The sequence below is a fragment of the Echeneis naucrates genome, chromosome 12 (assembly GCF_900963305.1).
Source record: "Echeneis naucrates chromosome 12, fEcheNa1.1, whole genome shotgun sequence".
NCBI classification, from domain to species: domain Eukaryota; kingdom Metazoa; phylum Chordata; class Actinopteri; order Carangiformes; family Echeneidae; genus Echeneis; species Echeneis naucrates.
The window spans coordinates 15,442,953-15,464,501 of NC_042522.1; the positions used below are offsets into that span (position 1 = coordinate 15,442,953).

The 21,549-nt window shown below is 39.1% G+C and overlaps 1 protein-coding gene across 8 annotated transcripts in view; it reads right to left on the reverse strand.

Moving 5' to 3' along the window:
- The window catches only part of mapk10 (mitogen-activated protein kinase 10), a 33,440-nt gene that overhangs the window by 4,458 nt on the left and 7,433 nt on the right, over positions 1 to 21,549 (reverse strand). For 2 of the 8 annotated variants that reach the window (XM_029515039.1, XM_029515047.1), the window contains exons 2-13: positions 18,998 to 19,069; positions 16,080 to 16,249; positions 12,596 to 12,725; positions 12,066 to 12,124; positions 11,438 to 11,576; positions 10,821 to 10,986; positions 9,999 to 10,070; positions 6,944 to 7,126; positions 4,473 to 4,597; positions 3,608 to 3,634; positions 2,440 to 2,503; positions 2,119 to 2,196 (exon numbers count right to left, since the gene is read on the reverse strand). In XM_029515039.1, the coding sequence (XP_029370899.1) occupies positions 2,119 to 2,196; positions 2,440 to 2,503; positions 3,608 to 3,634; positions 4,473 to 4,597; positions 6,944 to 7,126; positions 9,999 to 10,070; positions 10,821 to 10,986; positions 11,438 to 11,576; positions 12,066 to 12,124; positions 12,596 to 12,725; positions 16,080 to 16,249; positions 18,998 to 19,069 (1,285 nt within the window). Of the gene's footprint in view, positions 1 to 242; positions 1,233 to 2,118; positions 2,197 to 2,439; positions 2,504 to 3,607; positions 3,635 to 4,472; positions 4,598 to 6,943; positions 7,127 to 8,110; positions 8,183 to 9,998; positions 10,071 to 10,820; positions 10,987 to 11,437; positions 11,577 to 12,065; positions 12,125 to 12,595; positions 12,726 to 16,079; positions 16,250 to 18,971; positions 19,073 to 21,549 lie in introns of those variants that run through there. The other 6 variants (XM_029515044.1, XM_029515040.1, XM_029515046.1 and 3 more) reach the window with 6 other exon arrangements.

Consider the following 21,549-nt stretch of genomic DNA (forward strand, 5'->3'; position numbering starts at 1 on the left):
TAAGGGAATCAACAGCAGCAGGAGGTTACAACGTAAAAGAGTCCTGTTTGAGAGAGGCAGCCAGAAGAGATCATTTTACAACAGAGAGACATGTTGAGTATAGCTCAGACCACATCAAATACAGCTGTGGGACACCACAATCACAGTGTGCCTATATGAGACAAAGGAAATTAAAGTTTGGCTCCAATGGGTTCCACAGAAAAGGCTGATCAACGATCAAAGGCTGCGAGTTACAGAAATCCATAAGTGTGTGTTGATATGGCAATATTTAGGATTTATGCACCATAAAAAGGTCTGCTATGATCAGCCATACAGTGGAACACAAACTTCATTTTGATCAGGCATTCAGGCTTTTTAAATAACAATCCAATTTTCCTGCATTGATCTCGTTTTAAAGTCAGAGGTGGGAGCAGTTGGCAGTAAAGTTTTTTCATTTTTTAGATTTAATTTAAGAACTATCAATCCAGTCTACTAGCTGTGGACAAGCAGACAAGGCTGTTAATCTCCATTTTCATAAAGATGGGTCAAAAGGGGTGCAGGAACCACACAGCCCCTCCTTCAAGCGTTCAGTCAGCACTTTCATTAAATCCTCAGTGAGGGGGCTCTGCTCTCTCTGGAAAGCTTTATGAACAAAACAGACAGTCTGCTTTAGACATAGGAGTTTTAAAAGTGAAAAAACACTAAAACAACAAATTCTGCTTCCAGGCATATCAGGATTCCCATAATTTGTACGGAGGGCATGTAGAGTGGAGCAACTCATGAATCTGCTCTTTATGCCTGTTCTCTGTGGGAGGTAATTGCCTAATGGAGGCTGGTGAGTACATCCTTCAGATGACCCAGAATAAAGCACAGAACAAATCAGGATTAATGACTGGCATCAATTCCAGCAGGCACTGGATTTGTAGGTTTATTTACAGTAAATGCACTGAACATATCTGTTAAAGATTATCATGCAGAAGAAGGATACGGATAAGATTTATAAAGGATTTTAATCCTTAATTAATTAGGAGTAATCTCTGGAAATACTCAAAAGCTATGGTGTAGGGTAATCATTCTTAATGTGCATATTAATAATAGCATGGCATTAAAGAGGCAAGATCCAGCATGTGGATGTGGCAGCACCAGAGAGCTCCCGGTTCTTCTGTTTTCCTGCTGCAGTAAAACACCGCCGTCTGCAGCTGCTGCACTGCACTGCGTCGACTGCACTCGGCATCAGACACCAGAGCCATCAGCTTAATTACAAGTGGATGGGAGGTAAAAGAACGACGAAGTCAAGAATAAGCAATGAAAAAGAAAACAGCTGTTGCAATATGCATCAAATTCATTTTATGGACTTGCTTTTTTTTTTTTTTTTTTCAAATGTGCTTCAGACTGCAAAGATGTAAAAAGCAAAGAAAGCATCTTGGAACTAGGAATTGTCTGCGATATGAATACTTCTTTTTGGATGAGTCAGATGGATTAGGAGCCTTCTAGAAGAAGCAGTGGTTTGTCCATAAGAAGAGACAGTGTTCAGTCACCTTTTTACTCATTTGCACATGCAGCTGTTACCTCTCCTGGTCAGCAGATTCTGCCATCTCTGCAGTCCCCTGTGCTTTTCCAATCAACAAAATGGCCCTGTAGTGTTTTTTGATGGGGAACATCTGTTACTTTCACTTAGCAATAAGTTATTTACCACACGCCATGATGGCTTGGCCAAAGTGTTACCATTAAAGTGACTCCACACTGACTCTCTGTGGCAAACTATGAGAACAGCACATGTTTGCTTGGAGATGAGTCGAAAATGTTAGACTGAAATTTACTGTGATGGATCCCAAAGAACCCAAACTTTAAGTCATGACATGTGCATACATATACACATACACAATTATAAAATCACCATTGCAATTCTCCGCACTGGGAGGCAATATTAGCAGATATAATAATTAGTCATCAACAGCCTTTACAAAACACACTTTGCACAAAATGGCACCACTTCACTAAACAACACTCAACTTGAGATGCAAGAGACAGAGACACATGGTCAACAGCACAATGGGTTTCTCTAATTACAAAGGGTAACTCCATTAAGATTATAGTAAATTCACTTACAGAGCGATTAGGGTTATGCACTGAGAGTACCTGAAGGTGAAGGCTGTCCCTTCACAACGCCATTCTTCGTTCTCTCCTCAAAGTTCATGACCTCTTTGTAGATTAGTTCTACCAAGGAGTAAAGTTGTGAGAGAGGGTGATTCAAACATAATATATTAGTATGGTATATATGCAGGAAGAATAAAAAGAACATACATAACTCTTAAAACATTACGATGGCGATGTAATGGATGGTTTTGCAGACCATGTTGTCATCCAGCAGATGAAGTATACAGTATCCCCAAAATTTTGTTAAACTGCTGCACTGAATATCTGCCATTTATTCATTTTGCTTGGTTTATTGAGTCTCACCTTTCCATTCATCAATGGAGTGTTCTCTTTCATCCAACTGCTTGTCGTAGATCTGAGGTGGAGGCTGAGATAGACAGAAAGAGAGAGCACGCTCCATTTTAGTAACAGTTTAGCTCCCAGCCCAGCCAACCAGATTCCATTTACTTGACATTGATAAGGCTGAGATCACCGGAAAGCTCCAGTTTAAATAACCGTTCACTCAGGTACAGCCTTTAAATAAAGTCCAATTCAGCCATATGAATATGATAACAAATGAATAGATGCAGATGGAAAAAATATCTGAACATGAGAAACACATCTGATTAGGAACATAATTTGACGAGTTAACTTCAATATACTTGGTTTATGGAAAGACATGCAGAGGTAGAACATGGGCCCAGGAAAATAAATATAGATGAAGGAAAATAAACGGTCAATACTTATTTTCCCCTCAATCACACACAATGGTGATTGGTTTACATACTTAAAATGTTCATAGATAGTTTGTTCTCAACACACATTATACATCACAATGTTTTAAGCTCTTAAATTCAGGACCACACGGCTGACAGAGACAATGAGATAAGTACAAATCAGGTGAGCTGTCCAGCAAAAGTGCCTAAATCCTTCTTCCAGGATTGTCATTTGCTCTAACAGGACACAAATATGCTGCCTGCCACACCAGTCAGCCCCTCTTATCAGTCACACAGTGATCCAGCCCCGAGACCCTGACAGTATATTCCTCCTCTCTTCGTCACTGTAGGTGACAGGAGCACCCATAAAAGACCTTGGTGGGGCATGTACAGGTCAACATTCAGCAGCCACAGCAGGACAGGGTGGATTTGTCATGTAGGCTTTGTCGTCCAGGAGTTATCACTTCATCTTAACATCTTAAAGATAGTTCCTACGGAGCCTAGTTGATTTGGCTCAAACACATGCATAACAAAAGCTGCACCACTTGGACCTGCAACTACACAGTGAGGCCTCTTCATTCCAGTGACATGACTACTACATTCTCTGTAATGTATCAATAATGTATCATGGATGTTTTCATTTTTGATTTATAATTAACTCTGCTGAACCAACTTTGTCCATTTCTCTAACCTTTGTGAACACCCAGAAAGTGGTTTCTCTTTTTCTTTTTTTTCCTTTTCTGGTTTTAATTTGATGTAGGGCGGTTGTTATTTACCATGGATAACTGGATGAGATCTCTGGCCTTCATCAGCATGAGATGACATTAGAGAAGGGGAAAACAGCAGAAAATGTGTGTTGAAATGCCATTCACAGCCATATTATACATACCACATCACTACTGACAACAAAATCATCATTGAAACCATCACCAGTATGAATAACTAGACAACTTAGACAAGTGCACATAAAAATCTTCCAAAAATGATTCATAACTACAATGGAGGTGTGTGTGAAATACTACAGCTAACCAGCAGGTTATCTCACAGAGCAAAACAGTGAAGCTGAAATTCATCAGCGGGTCATGCACTCATTAGTATATTGCTGCAAGTCGAAGTGGCATCTGTGGAATTTTAGGGAGCTGCAGATGGCTTTTCCCCAATCTCACTGTCACCTCATACTAATGAGGCACTGATGAAGAAATTAGACTTCACCAAATAAACCAGAAACACCACCACTTTTACATTACAAAACTGGACAATGCACTGAGTTGTTCTTTTATACTGTAAGCAGCAAAGACTCTATGTTATTTATCTCTATCTACAAAAATCAGGTATAAAGAATTAAATAATAAGTGAGAGAAAAATGAAAATGAGATGTGAACTAAAAATTTAAAACACAATCATAAATGCACCAATCCAACAACTTGCACTTATATATAGCACATACAGCAGTTTGAAAATTCTGAATTTTTGTTGTAAATCACTGAAATTGTTTGTTGTTTATGCCAGAGATAAAATAGGCAAAGTTGGCGTCATCATTTTCAGTACCACTACAGAGTGAGACTCACTAAACAGTGCTGACCAATCAAAGACAGAGAGATGACTGTAATCAATAAACAGCTCTGCCAAAGGCCTACTCACCGCCTCCACCTCAGCTGGATCGTACCACACGTTGATGTAGGGATGCTGTAAGGCCTCGTCCACCGATATCCGCTTAGCAGGGTCGATGATCAACATCTTTGACAGCAGGTCTCTGGCCTGGCTAGCTGTGAATTGGAAAAAAAAAAAAGAAAAAAAAAAGAAGAAGAAAAACAACATCTGGTTGATTTTAAATGGCATGAAAATATTCTGCTGTTCCACTAATATTCCAGTGGAGGATTTTAAACATAATAAAACAGACGGGGAGGAGGAGAGAGCTAGAAATGGCAGGGATTAAAGAGAATAATAAACAACAGCAGCTTGTCAAAGGAAAACCAGACCTTCACAGGTCAATCACAAGGACTGATGAATTCACAGAATGAGAGCTTCGGAATACATTATAACCACTTTATTTTGACTATTGTGGATTTATTATTTATTTTTAATTATTCTAGATTATATACAGGTAAAATCTGCTAAGTATTTTTCATGCAAAAATACTAAATGTTTTTTTCGAAAAGGCCTTCAGCGAGGAGATTTGTGTGCTTTTGTCTACCAGGTTTTAGACTGTTGGCTGAACAAGACAAGACATTGGATGTAACTTTGAGCTTTAAGGAAGATGCACATTCTTAACTCTACAAATTGGGGTTCTGTTTTCATGCGTGTTTTTTGGTTTGTTTGTTTCTCAACAGGATTACACAAAAAATACCAACTTGCACTGAACCTGATGAAACACACAAAAAAATCTGCAGGTCAGAATAATTTCAGATAAATGTTTTTTTATATATACACCAAACCTGGTGTGTATTGATTAAATTCAGAATTTTGGTTCACCCCATACACCTATTGTGTATTTTCTACAGCTCAATTCAGATTAATAAAAATAATCTACCACTGGCAGATGTTTACATGTAGCTTGGTAAAGACATCTGTGTGTAGAATGAACTGTATTTTGTTGGTTGGACTCTCTATCCTCAGATCCTGATGGACTGATGTGAAACCGAGAACTCTTGAACCACAGATCATCACACTCCTACACACACTGACCTTCACTATAAATAGCTCTACAGAACCAAAAGAAGAAGAAAGAAGAAGCTGCAATGAGATCAGAGAAAGACAGAAGAGCCTGGTGCACCTTCTGCAGTTTTATCCTCAGCATCAACACATCAATAAAAAAAGATGGTGACTCTGTAAACTGACTCCACCATCACTGTTCTTCCTCCTCTCCTTATTCTTTACGTATCTCACTTTTCTCTTGTCCTCGAGTTCAAAACAACCAAAGCCCAAAAGATGTCAGACTCAGTTCCAACCTGTCACAGTACAAAACATACAAAACAGCAGCACGCAGCCTCTTCCTCTCTCTCTCGCTCTCTCTCTCTTTGTCTGTGTGGGTGCGACTCCTTTTACACTGTCATTTCAGCAGGGCGCTGCCAGAATACAAACTGATTTATAAGAATTTTACCAGACAGGAGCTTTGATGTAAAAGCAGGCAACATAAAAAAAAAAAAAAACAAAAAACACATTTTGCTATTTCTCCATAGAAGATAGTTGCCATTTTTTTACATTAGGAACAAGAGACTGCACTTGAAAAGAAAGAAAGAAAAGTTATGTCTCTGTTAACCTGCTGCATTAGAATTAAGTTGAAATCACAAAGGCACAAGTCACAGAATATTCTAAAATATATTTCAGTTTAATGAGGAAGCCCAAAGGCAAGATGTAAAATTAAAAAAAAAATAGCTGAGTTTAAAGTTTTATTTTTTATATATGAAATAAACCAAAACCCTGCAGAAAGGTTTGCAGCTCTGGATTTGACAGTACAGCACGACTCGGCAGTGACACTTTTAATACCGAAGCCACAAGAGCTACATATTCAAGACTGGTTGTATAGCTTATTGAAACACTTAATGGACAAATATCATATTTCTTTTGTGACTTACAGATGGCTTCAAGGATCCTCCCCATGCCCAGTCATGATTTGTTTAAGTAATGAAAAATGAACAATTCTGAGTTTTCTTTGCTGCTGAATGTGTTCTCTTGCCGGGAGTGGCTGTGAGTGTTGTTTGAAAAGATTGTAGGCTGTGATTGTGCTAAATGTTATGGCACTACATCTTCAGGCCAGATTGGAAGTTACATGAAAACGTTGAGTTAGCATTGGTGCTGCTTTCCATGAGTAAAGGAGGGACGTTTGATGTGTTTTTTGTAGAGTGGTAAATATATAGCTATTAATACCAAGACTGATAATGTAGCAAAAGCAAATCTTACAAATAGCTCCTTTCATGCTTGATCCACAAAAACATTTTTCTCCTACAGGATTTTCTTATTATGGAAAATATATTCCTTTTTTACACCTTATCTTTTAAAGTTTCTGGCATTCATCAAGTTGTTGGCAGTCAGTAAAATTTACATATGCATAAGGAACAATTGCATGCAGGACAGTACGACATAAACATTCACATTTTGTTGTAGTTTCTCACCTTTGAGTTTGTTGTGCTCAGAGTCAGCAGGGAAAAGGCAGTCAGGGAAGAGCTTGGGAAAGGTGAGGCCTGCGTACTTTGGCCGGTTCTCAACATAGTTCCTCACTGTGGGCTGCAGCTTCTTCATGAACTCTGGCGAGGGTGTGCCCAGCTGCTCAATCACCTTGTTCCATTGGTCAATGTCTGATGTGGTGGGTCAAGATTTAAGGGAAACACATGCTGTATGCAGCGTCCTGTCGTTCTTTAGAATGTGCTGCCCTCACTTAAAGTATTTGTATCATAAAGTCAAGTCAATTAAAATGGTTCTTTTTATTTCCTCATAAAAAGGTGGACCAGAACAAAAATAAATGAAGTGATTCGGTATATGGAGTGTTCACTAAATCAATTCATCAATTCATATCTCATGTTTATCACATTAGAAGAATATGCATAAAAGTGTATTCGGTTTATGCAACAAAGTTCATTCACAATAAAAACAATGAAAACTCAATTTAGTCTCTCCATCCTTTCTATTGTACTTCTTTTGTAAATCTGCCTCCGGTTTGTTGGGTATTATTCTTCTTCTGCCCTCCTGATGCCTTAAAATTAGCTTAAATAACTTGAAAAAACAGTGATGTCTAATGAATAGATTTTTGACTTAACAAACAACATGTGCATATGGTTGTGTTTGTATGTGTAAATATACCTATGGGGTGTGTCACCTTGTATTTCCCAGCCCTGGTGGCAACAAATATGTCCTCTCTTTCCCCGACACACACTCCACCCCTCTGCTCCCCATCCTCTCACACAGAGTGCCAGTTGGGGTAGTTTGCTGCCAGTGTCACCAGAGATCCCTGACTTCATCTAGCTGGAGCACCACAGCCTTCCAGATCCTTTTTGTCTCCATTGCACATTGGCCACGATCCAGCCAGTGCTCAGTCAGGCTGCTTTGGGTTTTTCTCCACTATGGCTCTTAACCATGGCTTTTTAGCAAGCTGCTGGATTGACACAGAAAGCTTGAGGTACTTTTTCCTCAGTGTGCCTGCACCACAACGCTCCACTGTGATATTTAGGCTTTGAACAGGGGCATCGTGCTCCTTAGCACAACAGCTCTGAAATAAACACTGTGCAATACTCTGGTTTACATATGATGCAAAGGGAAAGAGCACCAGGAGGTCAGAAGGATACGGTCAGTCCCAGGGAACAGCACCGTCCCTCTTATCACCTCTCCAAAGATGCAGCCGACTGACCACATGTCCACTGGGGTTACACGCAAACACAAGCATACACACACTTGCATTACTAGTGCACTATCTATGAAAAGACACATTCAACTGCCTAGATGACTGTATATATAGAATTTCCTATGAATTCCTCATCTTTTGTCATTCTTACCCTTTAAAAAAAATGTGACTGCTCATCATAGTGACTAGAAGTTGTCGCCCACAAACAGACAACAGCTCCCTTGCCACCATTCAGTGGCCTCTTATTTAAGGTACTGCTAAATGGCTGTTGAACATCCAGTCATCCTGAGGCTCATAGTGCTGTGAGTTGTGCAGACGCACTGCTATTCTATATCATCATTTGAGAGACAGTCAGGAAGGCGCAGGCAACTTCAGCCACATCAATACCACGGGTCAAAAAGTCTATGAACTAAATTAAGATTAGTGACTGGGCAGGGTACCAGTCCAGAACTGATCTATAAGCAGAAGATTAACAAATATGCTTGAAGATACATTTCATTGATCTACAGTACCAACAGTGCCGTGTTAGATTATAAGAATTTCAGGTCACTGTGAGAGCTGAGACAGAATGAGCGAGAGGTCGCAGGGGTTTTCTGGTCCTCCGGACTATTACTCTCTCCTGGACTGCCAAATGAACACCTGCAGACACACTGGTCTTGTGCATCACTGCTTATGCACCACTAAACAACTTTAAATCATTTGTTTTAAAGGCATGGCTAGTGACACCATATATTTTCAATATATGGTGTCACTCATATATGGGGCTGTTTTCAGCCGGGGATATGGGACACCTTCGAGTATTTATGGCAACAGCATGGTGTTTATGGGATTTACGGGATCAAAACCAACTACAGCGGCCGTGTTCATCATAATAAAAGACCACACAATGGTGGTGTGGCTCATACATATGTTGTTAATAGTTTCTGGACAACAATTAAGAACCATGTCATTGAAGAAGTGGCAATATTGACAGAATCAATTCATATTTGGTTTTGGATTTCTTTAGTGTGTCAGTAAGCCTAAGGCACTAACAGTTGACACTTCAACTTCCCCCACATTGACAGGGGAGCTCAACTCAGCTTCTATTAACAGATCCTCATAATGACTATGCATTCAATGAGAGCTTAATAACTATGTCTGACTCACACCCCAGGACACCCTCTGATGGAGAGATACACATCAAATGTGCACAAATGCACAAAACTCAGCATGGGGAACTATTTATCTAAATCCATTCTGCTGAAAGACGTCTTCTTGGGATATAATTACAGCCCCCTCACACTGCAGGAGAACTCACTAGGTAGCACTCCAAGAAACCCTCCAAATAGCAAACATTTAAGTATTCAGAGACAGAAGGGGGGAGCATACATCCTCTTGCCGAAATGTGTGACTGACTGAAGCTTAAGATTCAGACAACAGCCAGTGATAACTTATTATGCCTATGATGTTATTACAGGTTAAATTGAAAGTGTTAAAAGAAGATCAGTTGGACATGTATTACTAAGACAGCCAGATGTGAGTGTAGTTTAGTTCACCTCAGTTACATACAGAGAACATCGGGCCGGGCACATCCACACCTTCAAAATAGGCGTAACTAAGCGTGTAAATTGATACAACCAAAGAAAATCAGACTGCAATACCATGTTGAAGGTAGTATAACTGGCCACATGCCTGTAGGTACTATTTTATTCATTTGCACTTGGCATGGTATTTATTAAGCAGATAAAACATTTTAAAAAGCAAGTTTTATAAGGCTCAGGAATTCATCTTTATCCTGGAACAAGTAAACAGTATTACCATCAGTTAATGCTGTTACGTGTTAATAAGGATACAGTCCCGACCAGGAAAAAGGATTTTGTGGCGGACCATTTCTCCCATAATGCATCCCACCGACCATATATCCACTGCACGCACAGAGGTGAGGGTGAGGCAAACAGGAAGCAAAAGAAAAGAGAGGGAAGCAAAGGTTAGTGTCCACCACATCTATCTCTGCCAGGGAAGAAAACTTGATTAGAGAATAGCTGTGATTCTGTGAGGGAGAAATAATTAGTGAGATGTGCATTACACAGAGACAAATTAAAAAGAAAACTCAAAGATAGACAGTGCTGCCGAAGAGCAGAAATAAAATAGAAAGCAGAGCCTTAGAAGGATGAACTAGTGACAAGAAATCCAAAGTCCTGCAGCCTGTAGGTTTTGATTCATGGAGGGAATTGGGCTAATGAGTCATGGTTTTTTTTCTGGCACTCAATCCTTTTTCTGATGTTCTAGGCTCTAGCTTTTGATCGGTAAGTCATACCTCCAACACATCAATCACTTTAGCTTATTTGTAAAGTGCAACTTAACCGAAAAATGTTTGCGGGGATTTCAGTTAATTCATTGGACCTCCATGGTTCGCTGCCGATACAGGAATATGACTGCATGTTTTAGAAAAAAATCCAATAAAGCTGCTTCATTTAATGATGCAGCTTTATTAGCAAATACTGCTACACAGTCAATGTTAAGTCTCTATGAGTTGTTTAATTGAGGACCGTAAATACATAAGAGGTTGTAATAAAGGGATCGAAACAATAAAATGACTCTTGTGTTATCCTTCACAGATGTCTGTCCTTGATAAACTCATACCTAATGCATACTCTAATCTTGTTCATTCTCACCATTCTCTTTGTATCCCATGCCCAGAATAACCTCTGGGGCTCTGTAGTATCTAGTCACCACATAGGGGGTCATCATGAAGCTTGTGCCTGCAGTCCTGGCCAGACCAAAGTCCAGTATCTTCAGGGTGCAATCAGACTTCACCACTATATTGCTTGGTTTGAGGTCCTGAGTTAGAAGAGAGAAAAGCCTGAGATGAGAAACTGTTTTTATTTAATTTACAAATCTCATTTCTGATGACAGTTTCACTGTCACTTTTGACAGTTCTACAAAAGACTATATCAAGATATGAGTTGAAGCAAGCATAAATTGCTTGTCTGAATCAATTTATTTTGATTAATATTTATCATTTATCATTTTTGTTTTATTTTGTAATCCAATGTAACGTAATGTATATTTTTGGGGATGGCTATTTCCCCATGCATCAAGCCCATGTTTGCCAAATCCCACTGTAGAGTTGACATTACCTGGGACAGCCATGGGAGAAACAGGAATCAACTAAGTGTTCTCTTTACCATCTACCTTCATGTTTACTCATCTTAGACTTAACATTGGGATCAATACATATAAAAAGTATAATCAGGAAACACAGGAGAACTGAGGTGTGTTGTTTTCCTACCCTGTGGATAATGCCAGCAGAGTGCAGGTGTTTGATACCACACAGCATCTGGTAGAGCAAGTAGGACATTCTCTCATGATCAAGCTCCATCTGAATCACCTGGCACAAGTTGGCATCCATCAGCTCCATCACTAGGTACCTGAAAAATGATTTATATTGAAGTGACAGTGGTTTCAAAATAAATAAGCTGAGTTGCAGATGCAGTGTTTAGAAATTTGAACAGCTTGTTGTCCACTAAAATCAGTTTGAAGTCTACAACCTTGCTACCATGTGTATAAAAATAAACACATGCATGAATCCCTCTGCAGTGCTGTTCGCCTAAAGATTGTTCTAAAAGTGAGCATGATCTCATCCATCATTCAGTACGAGAGCAGGATATCTCAAGCAGCCTCGAGTTACACCTACAGTACTCTCACTGACTACATTTCAGAGGTTGCCTTGTCACAACTGCCGATACGAAGGAGTAATGAGCACACAATGAATAATACAATTTATGCCCTTCATTTCTCTGTCATTTGATATATTAAATTAAATTAAAACAAGTGCCACCTCCTTTGTCTATTAGATGACCTGGATTAAACATTTTCATGAAAATGTAATTATTCAAAGAAGGTTCATGCATACTCACACATCCTGGAATTCCTCTAATGATTTCTGTGGTGTGAAGACATTTAATAAACTGATTATCTGCAAGAGAGAAAAGTATGGAACGGATCAGCATTTGGGTACACACATGAAATGAGATTTTGTCAGGCACTATAGATGCAAGTTGGTAATGACCCCGATAAAGGACAGTGCCGAGTAAGAGACGAAGCGAGCCGAAGTAGCGAGATGGAACAAAAGAATAGGGGGCAAATGTGGATGATAGGGAATAGGGGAGAGAAACAGAGAGGGGAGAGGAGAACACAGACTGCAGCACTAGAGATTACATTCATGCCTTTGAGTGCGCTCTGTTTCATTCTCCTGCCAGTTTGGTACTTTTCTGGAGGCATTGAATTTAGTACGGTGACAACATTGCAGTCGTTTATGTCTATTTTGTTGCCAAAGGATTTATTGGGAAACAAAAATAGACGCAGACTGAAAAGTGCTTTTCATTCTGACCATGGATATCTTTCCCTACTTCCTAATTCTGCTCCCATCTCATCTGAAACCACTTACATTTTTGTGATTGACGCATTTCATGAGCACCAGCTCCCGGTATGCCCTCTTAGCGTGGGTCTGGTTCTGGAAGGGTCTGCTCAGCTTCTTGATGGCTACATTTCTGTCCAGAACAGCATCATAGCCCGCACTGCAGTGGGGGGAAAAAAGAGACAACAGTGAAGCAATTTTCCTGCTGTGTTCATAGCTGGATGATTCACTGTGTGCGCGAGTGTGAAAGGTTGTCATTGTAACAATCCATGGTGGATGGCGATGGTTACTAAGACAAAAGGATGATTTTCCACATCACCAGCCAAACAAAGACTCGTGGAAACAGGTGTCACATTACTTTGTTTTATAACACATTTTTCCCACGTTGGTGACAGCTTGTCAGTAATAGATAAACATTAAAACCATGTTTTAATACGGCTATCAAGAATTGAAAAAAACAAAACAAAACAAAAAGAAACAACCGCATTGGTTTAAATCCATCAAATGAAAAATGCTCATTTTAAGAAATGTGCTTTCTAGCATCCATAGCATCCAAATCAGATCCAGTAACATTAACACAATTGCTTCCACTTCATTCAGTAAGATTTCCAGGTGACAATATTTGATTGTGTTCACACATTAAACCCCCGTTGGTATATAACACAGCAAATGTAGCGAACTCCAAATGAAATGAAAACCACGTGATAGCAGTATATGGGTTCTCCCCTGTCAGAATAACAGGCGGTTTTCTGATCTTCTTCATACTGTTGACATTGTGTGAATTGAAGCACAAGACTCCAGGAAGTGACTGTGTCCAAGAACAACAGCCCATTTCATGTCCACGGACAAAACCAGGATAGCTGCTCCCAGGCTTAACTAAGGCCTAACTAAATGTCTACTGGCTCTGGCATCATATGTAATGGATATGAACAATGCAAATCACATTTTCCAAAAATGTTCAATTACATTTCTACCACTGATGGTGACAATAATTATACAAAACACTCTGAAATAATCAAAAATAGTCTGTAATATTGATGTTACTTCATGTACAAAAATAGCCCACAAAGTGCAATTCAATGAAGCATTATGGGAAATAGGTTGGCTATATTTTGATGGTTTCTCTTTTCACAAAATGGCTCAAGCCACTTTAAAGGTCATTACTGCAGAGTATGATCTTTGCTGGCTCAACACAATCCAGACCCCTGAGAACATTTTGGGTCTGGGTTTTTTGGGCACATTTATGTTGGTTTTCTATGAACGGCGGTGTACAGACGAGGAAAATCTGCTATGAAAGTGCTGTGTGGATCATATTTTCAGCTCTATCTTCCCTCTGTGACAAATTCTCCCAACAAGATGCTTCAAATCGAGTTTCAAGGCATCTGTATGCAGGCTTATTGCAACCCTAATCAAGTAGATGGCCTGTGTGGGTTTGTAGATGGCTGGGTAGGATACGCTGTGGTTCGTCATGTCTCTGAGGAGACTGCAGGCCAGGGATGATGTGTGACCATGGAAACAGTGGAGCCTTCATAAAAGCATTGATCCAATAGGGATTTGAGTCAGTCATCACTTTTCTAGCTGAGTGAAAGATGATGTCATGACCAGCTAAACTACTTAAAGCCTTCATCCCTCCTAAGATGCTTCTGAAAGCTCATCCTGACTGAGCACACAAGTCATGAGGACAGAGATGGGCACAGATTGGGATGTTTGTGGGCGACAGCACTGACAGAGTGAGTTTTAGCAGCAGCAATGATACAACAGTCCCCTCATAACCATGTTCTCAGGCTTTACTGCCAAGACTCTCTCCATTGCGTAAAAAAAGCAGAATGTAAACTTTCTCACAGCTCATTTTTACAAAAAAACATTTGCATCTGTTCCTTCTTTCATAAGTATGGTTTATTTGAGGTCCACTTTCAACATGCAAAGTCTGTGCAAAGTCGGATCAAATAATGTTGATGTAAATGCGATTACATCATCGGGTTGGAGATTATGCTAAAGATTATGCATGGTAAGAAAGTCACTCATTATATTCACTCATTGTGACAAAATGATTTTCCAACATAAATATACATTATGGTCTTCTGATGTGCTTCTTACCATCTGAAAGTAACTACTCTTATAATGTGTCCCGTTTGATCTTTGGAATCAGGATATCAAATCTTTGGGGTTTTACGTGGTTTGGTCGTGATAATACCATCACCATATGACACCAGCTGACAGCTGTGAGCAGAGCCAAGTGACAAACACCAGAGCAGGTTAAATTAGATTTGTACTGTCTCCCCGCCATCCCCCGCCACAGTATCCTTCAAATGGGCATAGTCCCAGCATTAGCAGCTACAGGCAGCCCAAGCTCCTTCTCAAATGCCCAAAATTGCTTTGGAGCGGAAGGAGAGTAGGGCTGAAGGCATGGGAAGCAAAAGAAAGACAATGAAATAGGGCAAGGGAAGGGCAGGGGGCTTAGGGTGTTTACAGCCAGTGAATCTTCAAATCACTGTATGAGACACACTGAAATAAAACATATCAGTCTGGATCGATTTAGGGAGGGTCTCTGAGGCAGGTATATCACCACAGTGACACAGCATTAACATCAATATAACTTATATATCTGCCTGACAAAGACTGTAAGACACATTCCTTTAAGTGGAGCCTTGGCAGTCGTTCCACTGCATTCTGACAGGGCGGGCGTGAGATGAATTACAATGAATACCAGCTCTCGCTGCAATCCGGATTAAGGATTCGCTTAAGTGCCCATCCTGTTAGACCCTCGTGGCCCAACAGATATGTCATCAGCAGATCACAGAGGATATGAACCAAGTGAATTCAAATATTATGAATGGCCACAATCTCCACCATTACGACAGAACATGCCAAAATTTCATCTTTATTTTTCTGATAAATTAAATATTTAGCTTTTTAAAAGGTTCTCAGTATTTCACAGTTTCTACTGAGAAACACTATGGTACTACAAATATTTTCACACCTTCTTGCAGAAGCAACGATTATCGTTCATTTTCAAATGTCGGGGTGATAAAATTTTTTCACACTCTTAATATATCATAATTTAGATGATTTTAGTTACTGACAGAAAATATATATATATCAGCATTGGAAAACATTAATTATTTATATTAATTTGCTTTCAAAAAAACTTTTAAAGGAACATGCTGCTGTTTACTATAAGATAAAGACCCATTATTTTCTCAGATGACATACTAAAACTTCAACAGATAAAACGTTTCGAGAATCACGGTCTTCTTAATCTCAAACATTAGGCAGATCTCTTCTTCTCCACTTCCTCATCACACAGTCTCTGCAAAGATGACTTACATGTCTGCATGCTGTGCTTTCAAATGTTTTGATTGGACAGGTGAACCACATTAGGGTCTTTTAGATGAAATTAAACTTAACAGTATTGTGATGTAAATAGCTAAATGGGATAATCACATATTACATTTTTTATTCAGACAAAAAAAACTTTATGATATAAAACAAGACATAAACATTGAGCACTTACCAGACAATTCCCTGAGCTCCAGAGCCAATTGGCTTTAAATTCTGGAAACGTTTTAAAACTGTGAAGGTAGAGTCTCCCACTTCCACACTGTAGAACTGGTTGTCCACTTTGCTTTTGCTCATGTTGTAATGTTTAGCAATATATGACACATCCACTTGTTTTCCAAAACCCTGCATGATGCAGACAAAACAGAAAGGCTCTGTTAGTGAGGATGAAGATGATTTATGTATTTTCATACCTCAAAAATGAATGAAAACATCCAGATGAAAACAAACAGTTCTCAAATATAAGTGTATCATCCATACAGTATGTTATTGTTGATGTACTGTTTAGCGGTCAATAAATCAGTTTACCAATGAAGAATCCATATGTATTTGCCAGCTCATCTGCATTTTATATTATGAGTGGTACTCCAACAAACAAACAAACGAATGAAAAGTGTATATTAATTAGCTAATTAGTAAGATTGTTAACATAGTATAACCACGACAGGTCACACAGTACTGTCGAGTTCACATTTTCATGCAAAAATGTAAAGTCTTAAATGGCCATGTAAGATAATTATTTCTCTTTTAACTAGACTAAAATATGTTGTCATATATTAATGTGCACATGAGAATCTAGTCATAATTCTATATGATTGCTGGCATAGAAGATGTACAAATGATATCACAAGAACAATATCTTGAAATTACTGACTGGGCAATTATGAACCAAACAAAGCTGTGGCTCTGTGCGTTATTGGGAGGCCTAGGATTTTCACAAGTGCCACAAGAAACTATATTACTATGAGATGTAATACACGTTAATATAACAGGGTTGAAAAATCCTTAAAATCAATTATCTTATTATTTCAATACATTGGACGAGAGCCACTGTGCGCGTGTATCTATAGTAGCTATTAAACAGGCCACATTCTAACACAAAGCATAGTAGTAATTTCGACCTATTGTGGAATAGCCTGTAGCAAACTACAGTCCTCACAGACAAGCATACAATATAGACTGCAGAGACTGAATTTCATCCTAAACAGAGTTTACCCTGCCATAACTCAGGAGGAGGAAGGTAATTAAGCATTAGGTTCAAAGTTTCTTCACTTTTTTGTCCTATGTAGAGATCTCAGTTACAGACAAACGCTTTACGTGTTGAACTCAAACGGAAACCCAGGCCTACTGAATTATTTTTAGCATTAGCTTTGCATAAAATATTTTGTCAGCACAAGTCTAGAAAATATTTCCTGTGATATATTCAGACAGGGGAAATGCTTTTTGTATTTAACATTCAAACTTAAAGGGCACATTGCAGGTTAAAGACACATTTGAATCAATGTTTAGAAAAATAATATAGGAACTGCTTTTTCTTCAAAGAATACTGGTAAATACATTAATTGGGCTTCTAGAGTCGTTTTTATGAGAAAATTTACTTTCATACCCAAAAAAAGCTAAAGCGGAAGTGACATAGGCAGAGGGAGAGCAGTGAACCTGGGCAACAGCAAAACAATTGATCCCGATCTCAGTTTTGACACAGAGGAAATGTTAAATGTGTACCATTACACCAGACCAGAGAGAGACCAGGGGAAGGGGATAATCAAAATGAACGCTCTTGATGGAGTGTGTCATACTCATAATATCCGTCAACACTACGAGGTATAGCGGGAGAAACACTTCGGTGATCCACGCTTTGTTTGATAGGTGCTTGTTTGGAAAATGCCAGGCCGTGACCACAGCCGAGGAGAGCCTGTGCGGCAGGGAGGTAGATCCCTACTGGGCCTTAGTGGAGAATGTCACCCCAGGCTCCAAGTGCAGTGCTTCCCCTCTGTGTCTTCCTTTCTGATGGAGCTACCAAACTCCGCTGTTTCTGTCAAAGATAACGTTTTGTGTCGGGCTAAGCTAAGCTAGGCTAATGTACGTTAGCATTAGCGCTGACCAGTTAGCTTACGTTACAAGCTAACTGCGCTGTTTCTTACCTTGCTCTACGTTTCTCGTCGCAGCTTCACCGTCACCAGCTTTTTAAAGAATATTTATTTAGAAAATGTCTTATCCCTTTATTTTCTTAGTCTCTTTTCTTTTCCTTTCTGGAAACCGGACTTACGCTGACCGGACATTTTCCTACCGAACTTCAGACAACAGAGAACAGCCTGGCATAGCAACAGTAACCAAAGGGGGCGGGGCTTAGCGAAGGAATGGTACATCCCGAACTCGGAAACATAAATATTGTATGTATATATTAATTATTATAAATATGATATATGTGATAGCTATCTCCTTTACTTATCCTGAGGGAATTTCACTTACATGCATCGTTGATATTTTCCATATATGAATTAGGATAATAAAGTTCATAATAATGCTGATTGTTCAGCAGATTTGTAAAACTCTAAATTTCTCCGGCACAACCGGAGCCTGCCTCGGACAACTGAGCTGAGCAAGCTGTGTGCACCGAAGGGTTCTCGCTTCAGCATCCCGTGTTGAACTCCATCAGATCGCTTGGTTGATAATCCACCGGTCTAAAGGGTCGTTGTCGTAGCTGATGCAGCCGTGAAGTCTCTTCAGCTGCACAAAACGCACCGAGGCACGGCGTTTTTTTCCTGTTAGGATAGCTGTGGACTCGATGTCCTGACAGGCTGGAGTTTGTGCAACCTCCACAAGGGGGTTTAGCGCAAAACTGTCACTTTTTGGACTAAATTTGCACTCTTATGTCCTGAAAAAACTTTTCAAAGGGTATTTTTTTTAGACAAGATTCTATATACATCTAAAAAAATTACCTGCAATATGCCCTTTACACCAGATCATCTCTCAACTAATTTTTACTTAGCTTTAAAAACAAACATAGAAGATTATACCACAACATATAAAGCAATGAAGGGGAAATGGAAGGGAATGAATACTGTACCTTTTTTACCTGTAAGGAACACACACCTGACAAAAGGCTATCTTCACATCCAGGATTGGTTGGCTGCAGTTATATAAGAAATGTCTGCTCATAAATACCTGGAAGACACAAACATGGAAACATGGAATTAGTGAATTTGCAATATGTTTTACATATGGTATGACAGGAGATGAAGTAAATCTATATGAACTATTATATATATATATATATATAAATGAAAGAGGGAAGTAATGCTTTTTACAATACAGCAGTTTCATCTATCAAGTCTTTCTGGGTAAAAAAAAAATGTGTCACCCAGTTCGAAGTGATGGAACAGCTGTTTGGACCCTTGTTGTGAAACCTGGCCAAAAATTCCATTGCTCCTTTTTCCACTCCGTCCCCATTATTCTCAATAAGCGTTGGAAAAACAACCACTCTTCTCTGAATCAGAATTGATCAATATATTGATTCTTCATCTTGCATTGCTTCAATGGCCAATGTCTTTGTGTTTTAGTATGCTGGTGTGGCTTCAGTTGAAAATAATAAAACTTCAGTTCTCTCTCAAGGAGCAAAAGAAAATATGCCAACTGTTGTTGATGACTCCCTTAAAGGAGTACCTGACAACTCTTTTAATGACTTAATCATACTCACTTCACTAAAGGAGCAGTTTGACGTGTTGGAACACATACAGTTGTAACTGAGACTTCTCTTAAGCCTGAAAATAGTGGAGAACAGATATCATGGACTCTCCAAAGGTAAATCTGTCTACTAGTTCACAGATTTGAATATTAGAGGTGCTAGTGGGGTAGTGTGGGTCCAGTCTTTATGCTAAAACAAACTGCAGCCAACAGGCTTATTCCCCAAAACGGCTGCATGTTTATGAGAGTCTATCGTTTCTTCATAATGATCAAAGAAAATTAGTTCAGCCTTACAACTCATGAATCATTCAATATAACCACCCCAAATGTGTTGTTTTCAACAATGAACAGAATAATGGTTTCCTCTGTAGTCCTCTTTCATTCTGTGAGCACTCAAAATTTAACCGACACTGAACTCATTAACCTCTTTGACCTTCACGGGTCCCATGAGCTGATTAAGGTGCTGAGGAGATAACGCATGCAATTTCACCAGGATACATTTTTATATTGCTTTCATACATTAAAAATGTCTTTAGAGAACCACTCCCATTAGAGACTGCATTTACATAAAAGTAATAGTCATTTTTGGCAACAGTCTGAGGCTTTCACTGTGAAGGATCAGCTAATAGGTCCATTTGGTTTAATGTGGATTTGCCAATTTTCCAGATATTTTTTTTGTTGGTGGATCAGTTTAAAACATTGCAAGTGAGGAATGAAGAAGAAAGAGAGCTCTGAATGACAGTGGCACCCACATTAAGCCACATGAGCGAAACAGGCTGCAGCTCTCGCCCACAATGACTCTAGCTTCAAGGGTTTTCCAAGTAATGAAGCGCCCAGTGTACGAATGATCATGTCTTCCAATTAAAATATATTTGATATTCATGTTGGCATTAAGACTAAGAGAAAAATTATTTAATATTGTTTGAGAATTACTTTTGCCGTCTTAGATACCTTGCAAATGTTCAGAAATGCAGCAGTTGAAAGGATCAGGCTTTGCAATTTACTCTGAGGAGTTAGCTCAAGCAGTCCTTTGAAAATGTCACAGTTAAGTCTTTCCTGTTCATCCCATATCCGAGGGAATGGGGGGAAAAAAGAGATGACAAAGTTGTGAGAGTTCTGATTTGACCTATAAAGGCCAACAGTTTTCTTCAGAGCTGCTCTATGTCACAGTGTAAAGTGGTGGTGGACATTTGTGCTGTATGCATTTTATCAAGAGAGTGTATCACTTATGCATGAACAGCAGCATTGGGTGCCATTAAATGAGGTGCAATTTGAAGACTGGCTGATTAACAATTGTGTCTGTATCCCTTGTTGAACCAGAAAAATCATCTTGCTGAATTCTCATTAAAGAATTAGAGAGGAAAACATGAAAGATGAAATGAAAAATAAAAATGTTGTGGCATGAAAAATTAAGAATAAGAATCACACACAAGAAAGTGATAGATGATGAAGAGTGAGTCACCCATCAGATGCAATCCATCAAACCACTAACCACCAAATCTGTATGTTTGACATAACTAACATCAATGATATCATCCCATCAACCAGAAATATTTGCTATTAATCCAACAGGTCAACACTGGATCCTCCCCACCAGCTATCCGTATCTGTGATGCTCTAATCTTTTGCTGTCTGTGTACATAAGATATTAAACCTCTCAGATGGCTGAAATGTTTGTGTTCCAGCAGCATACACTGTAATAATTCAAACACCACATGAACCGTCTCTGAATGTGGACATTGCCAGCTAGTCCCACATTAACAGTAGTGACAAACATATTTAATTTTCTAGTGTGCTTTTTTCATTATTTTTCAATATAATTTTAAAAATAACAAAATAATGTTATAGTGCAATACTTCGAATGTGAAAATCAAATTGTAACTGAGTTAATGTATTTTTTTCTGATGGAATGGTTATTTTCATGGCAGATTAGCACGGGACAGGTGAAGTCATAAATATGA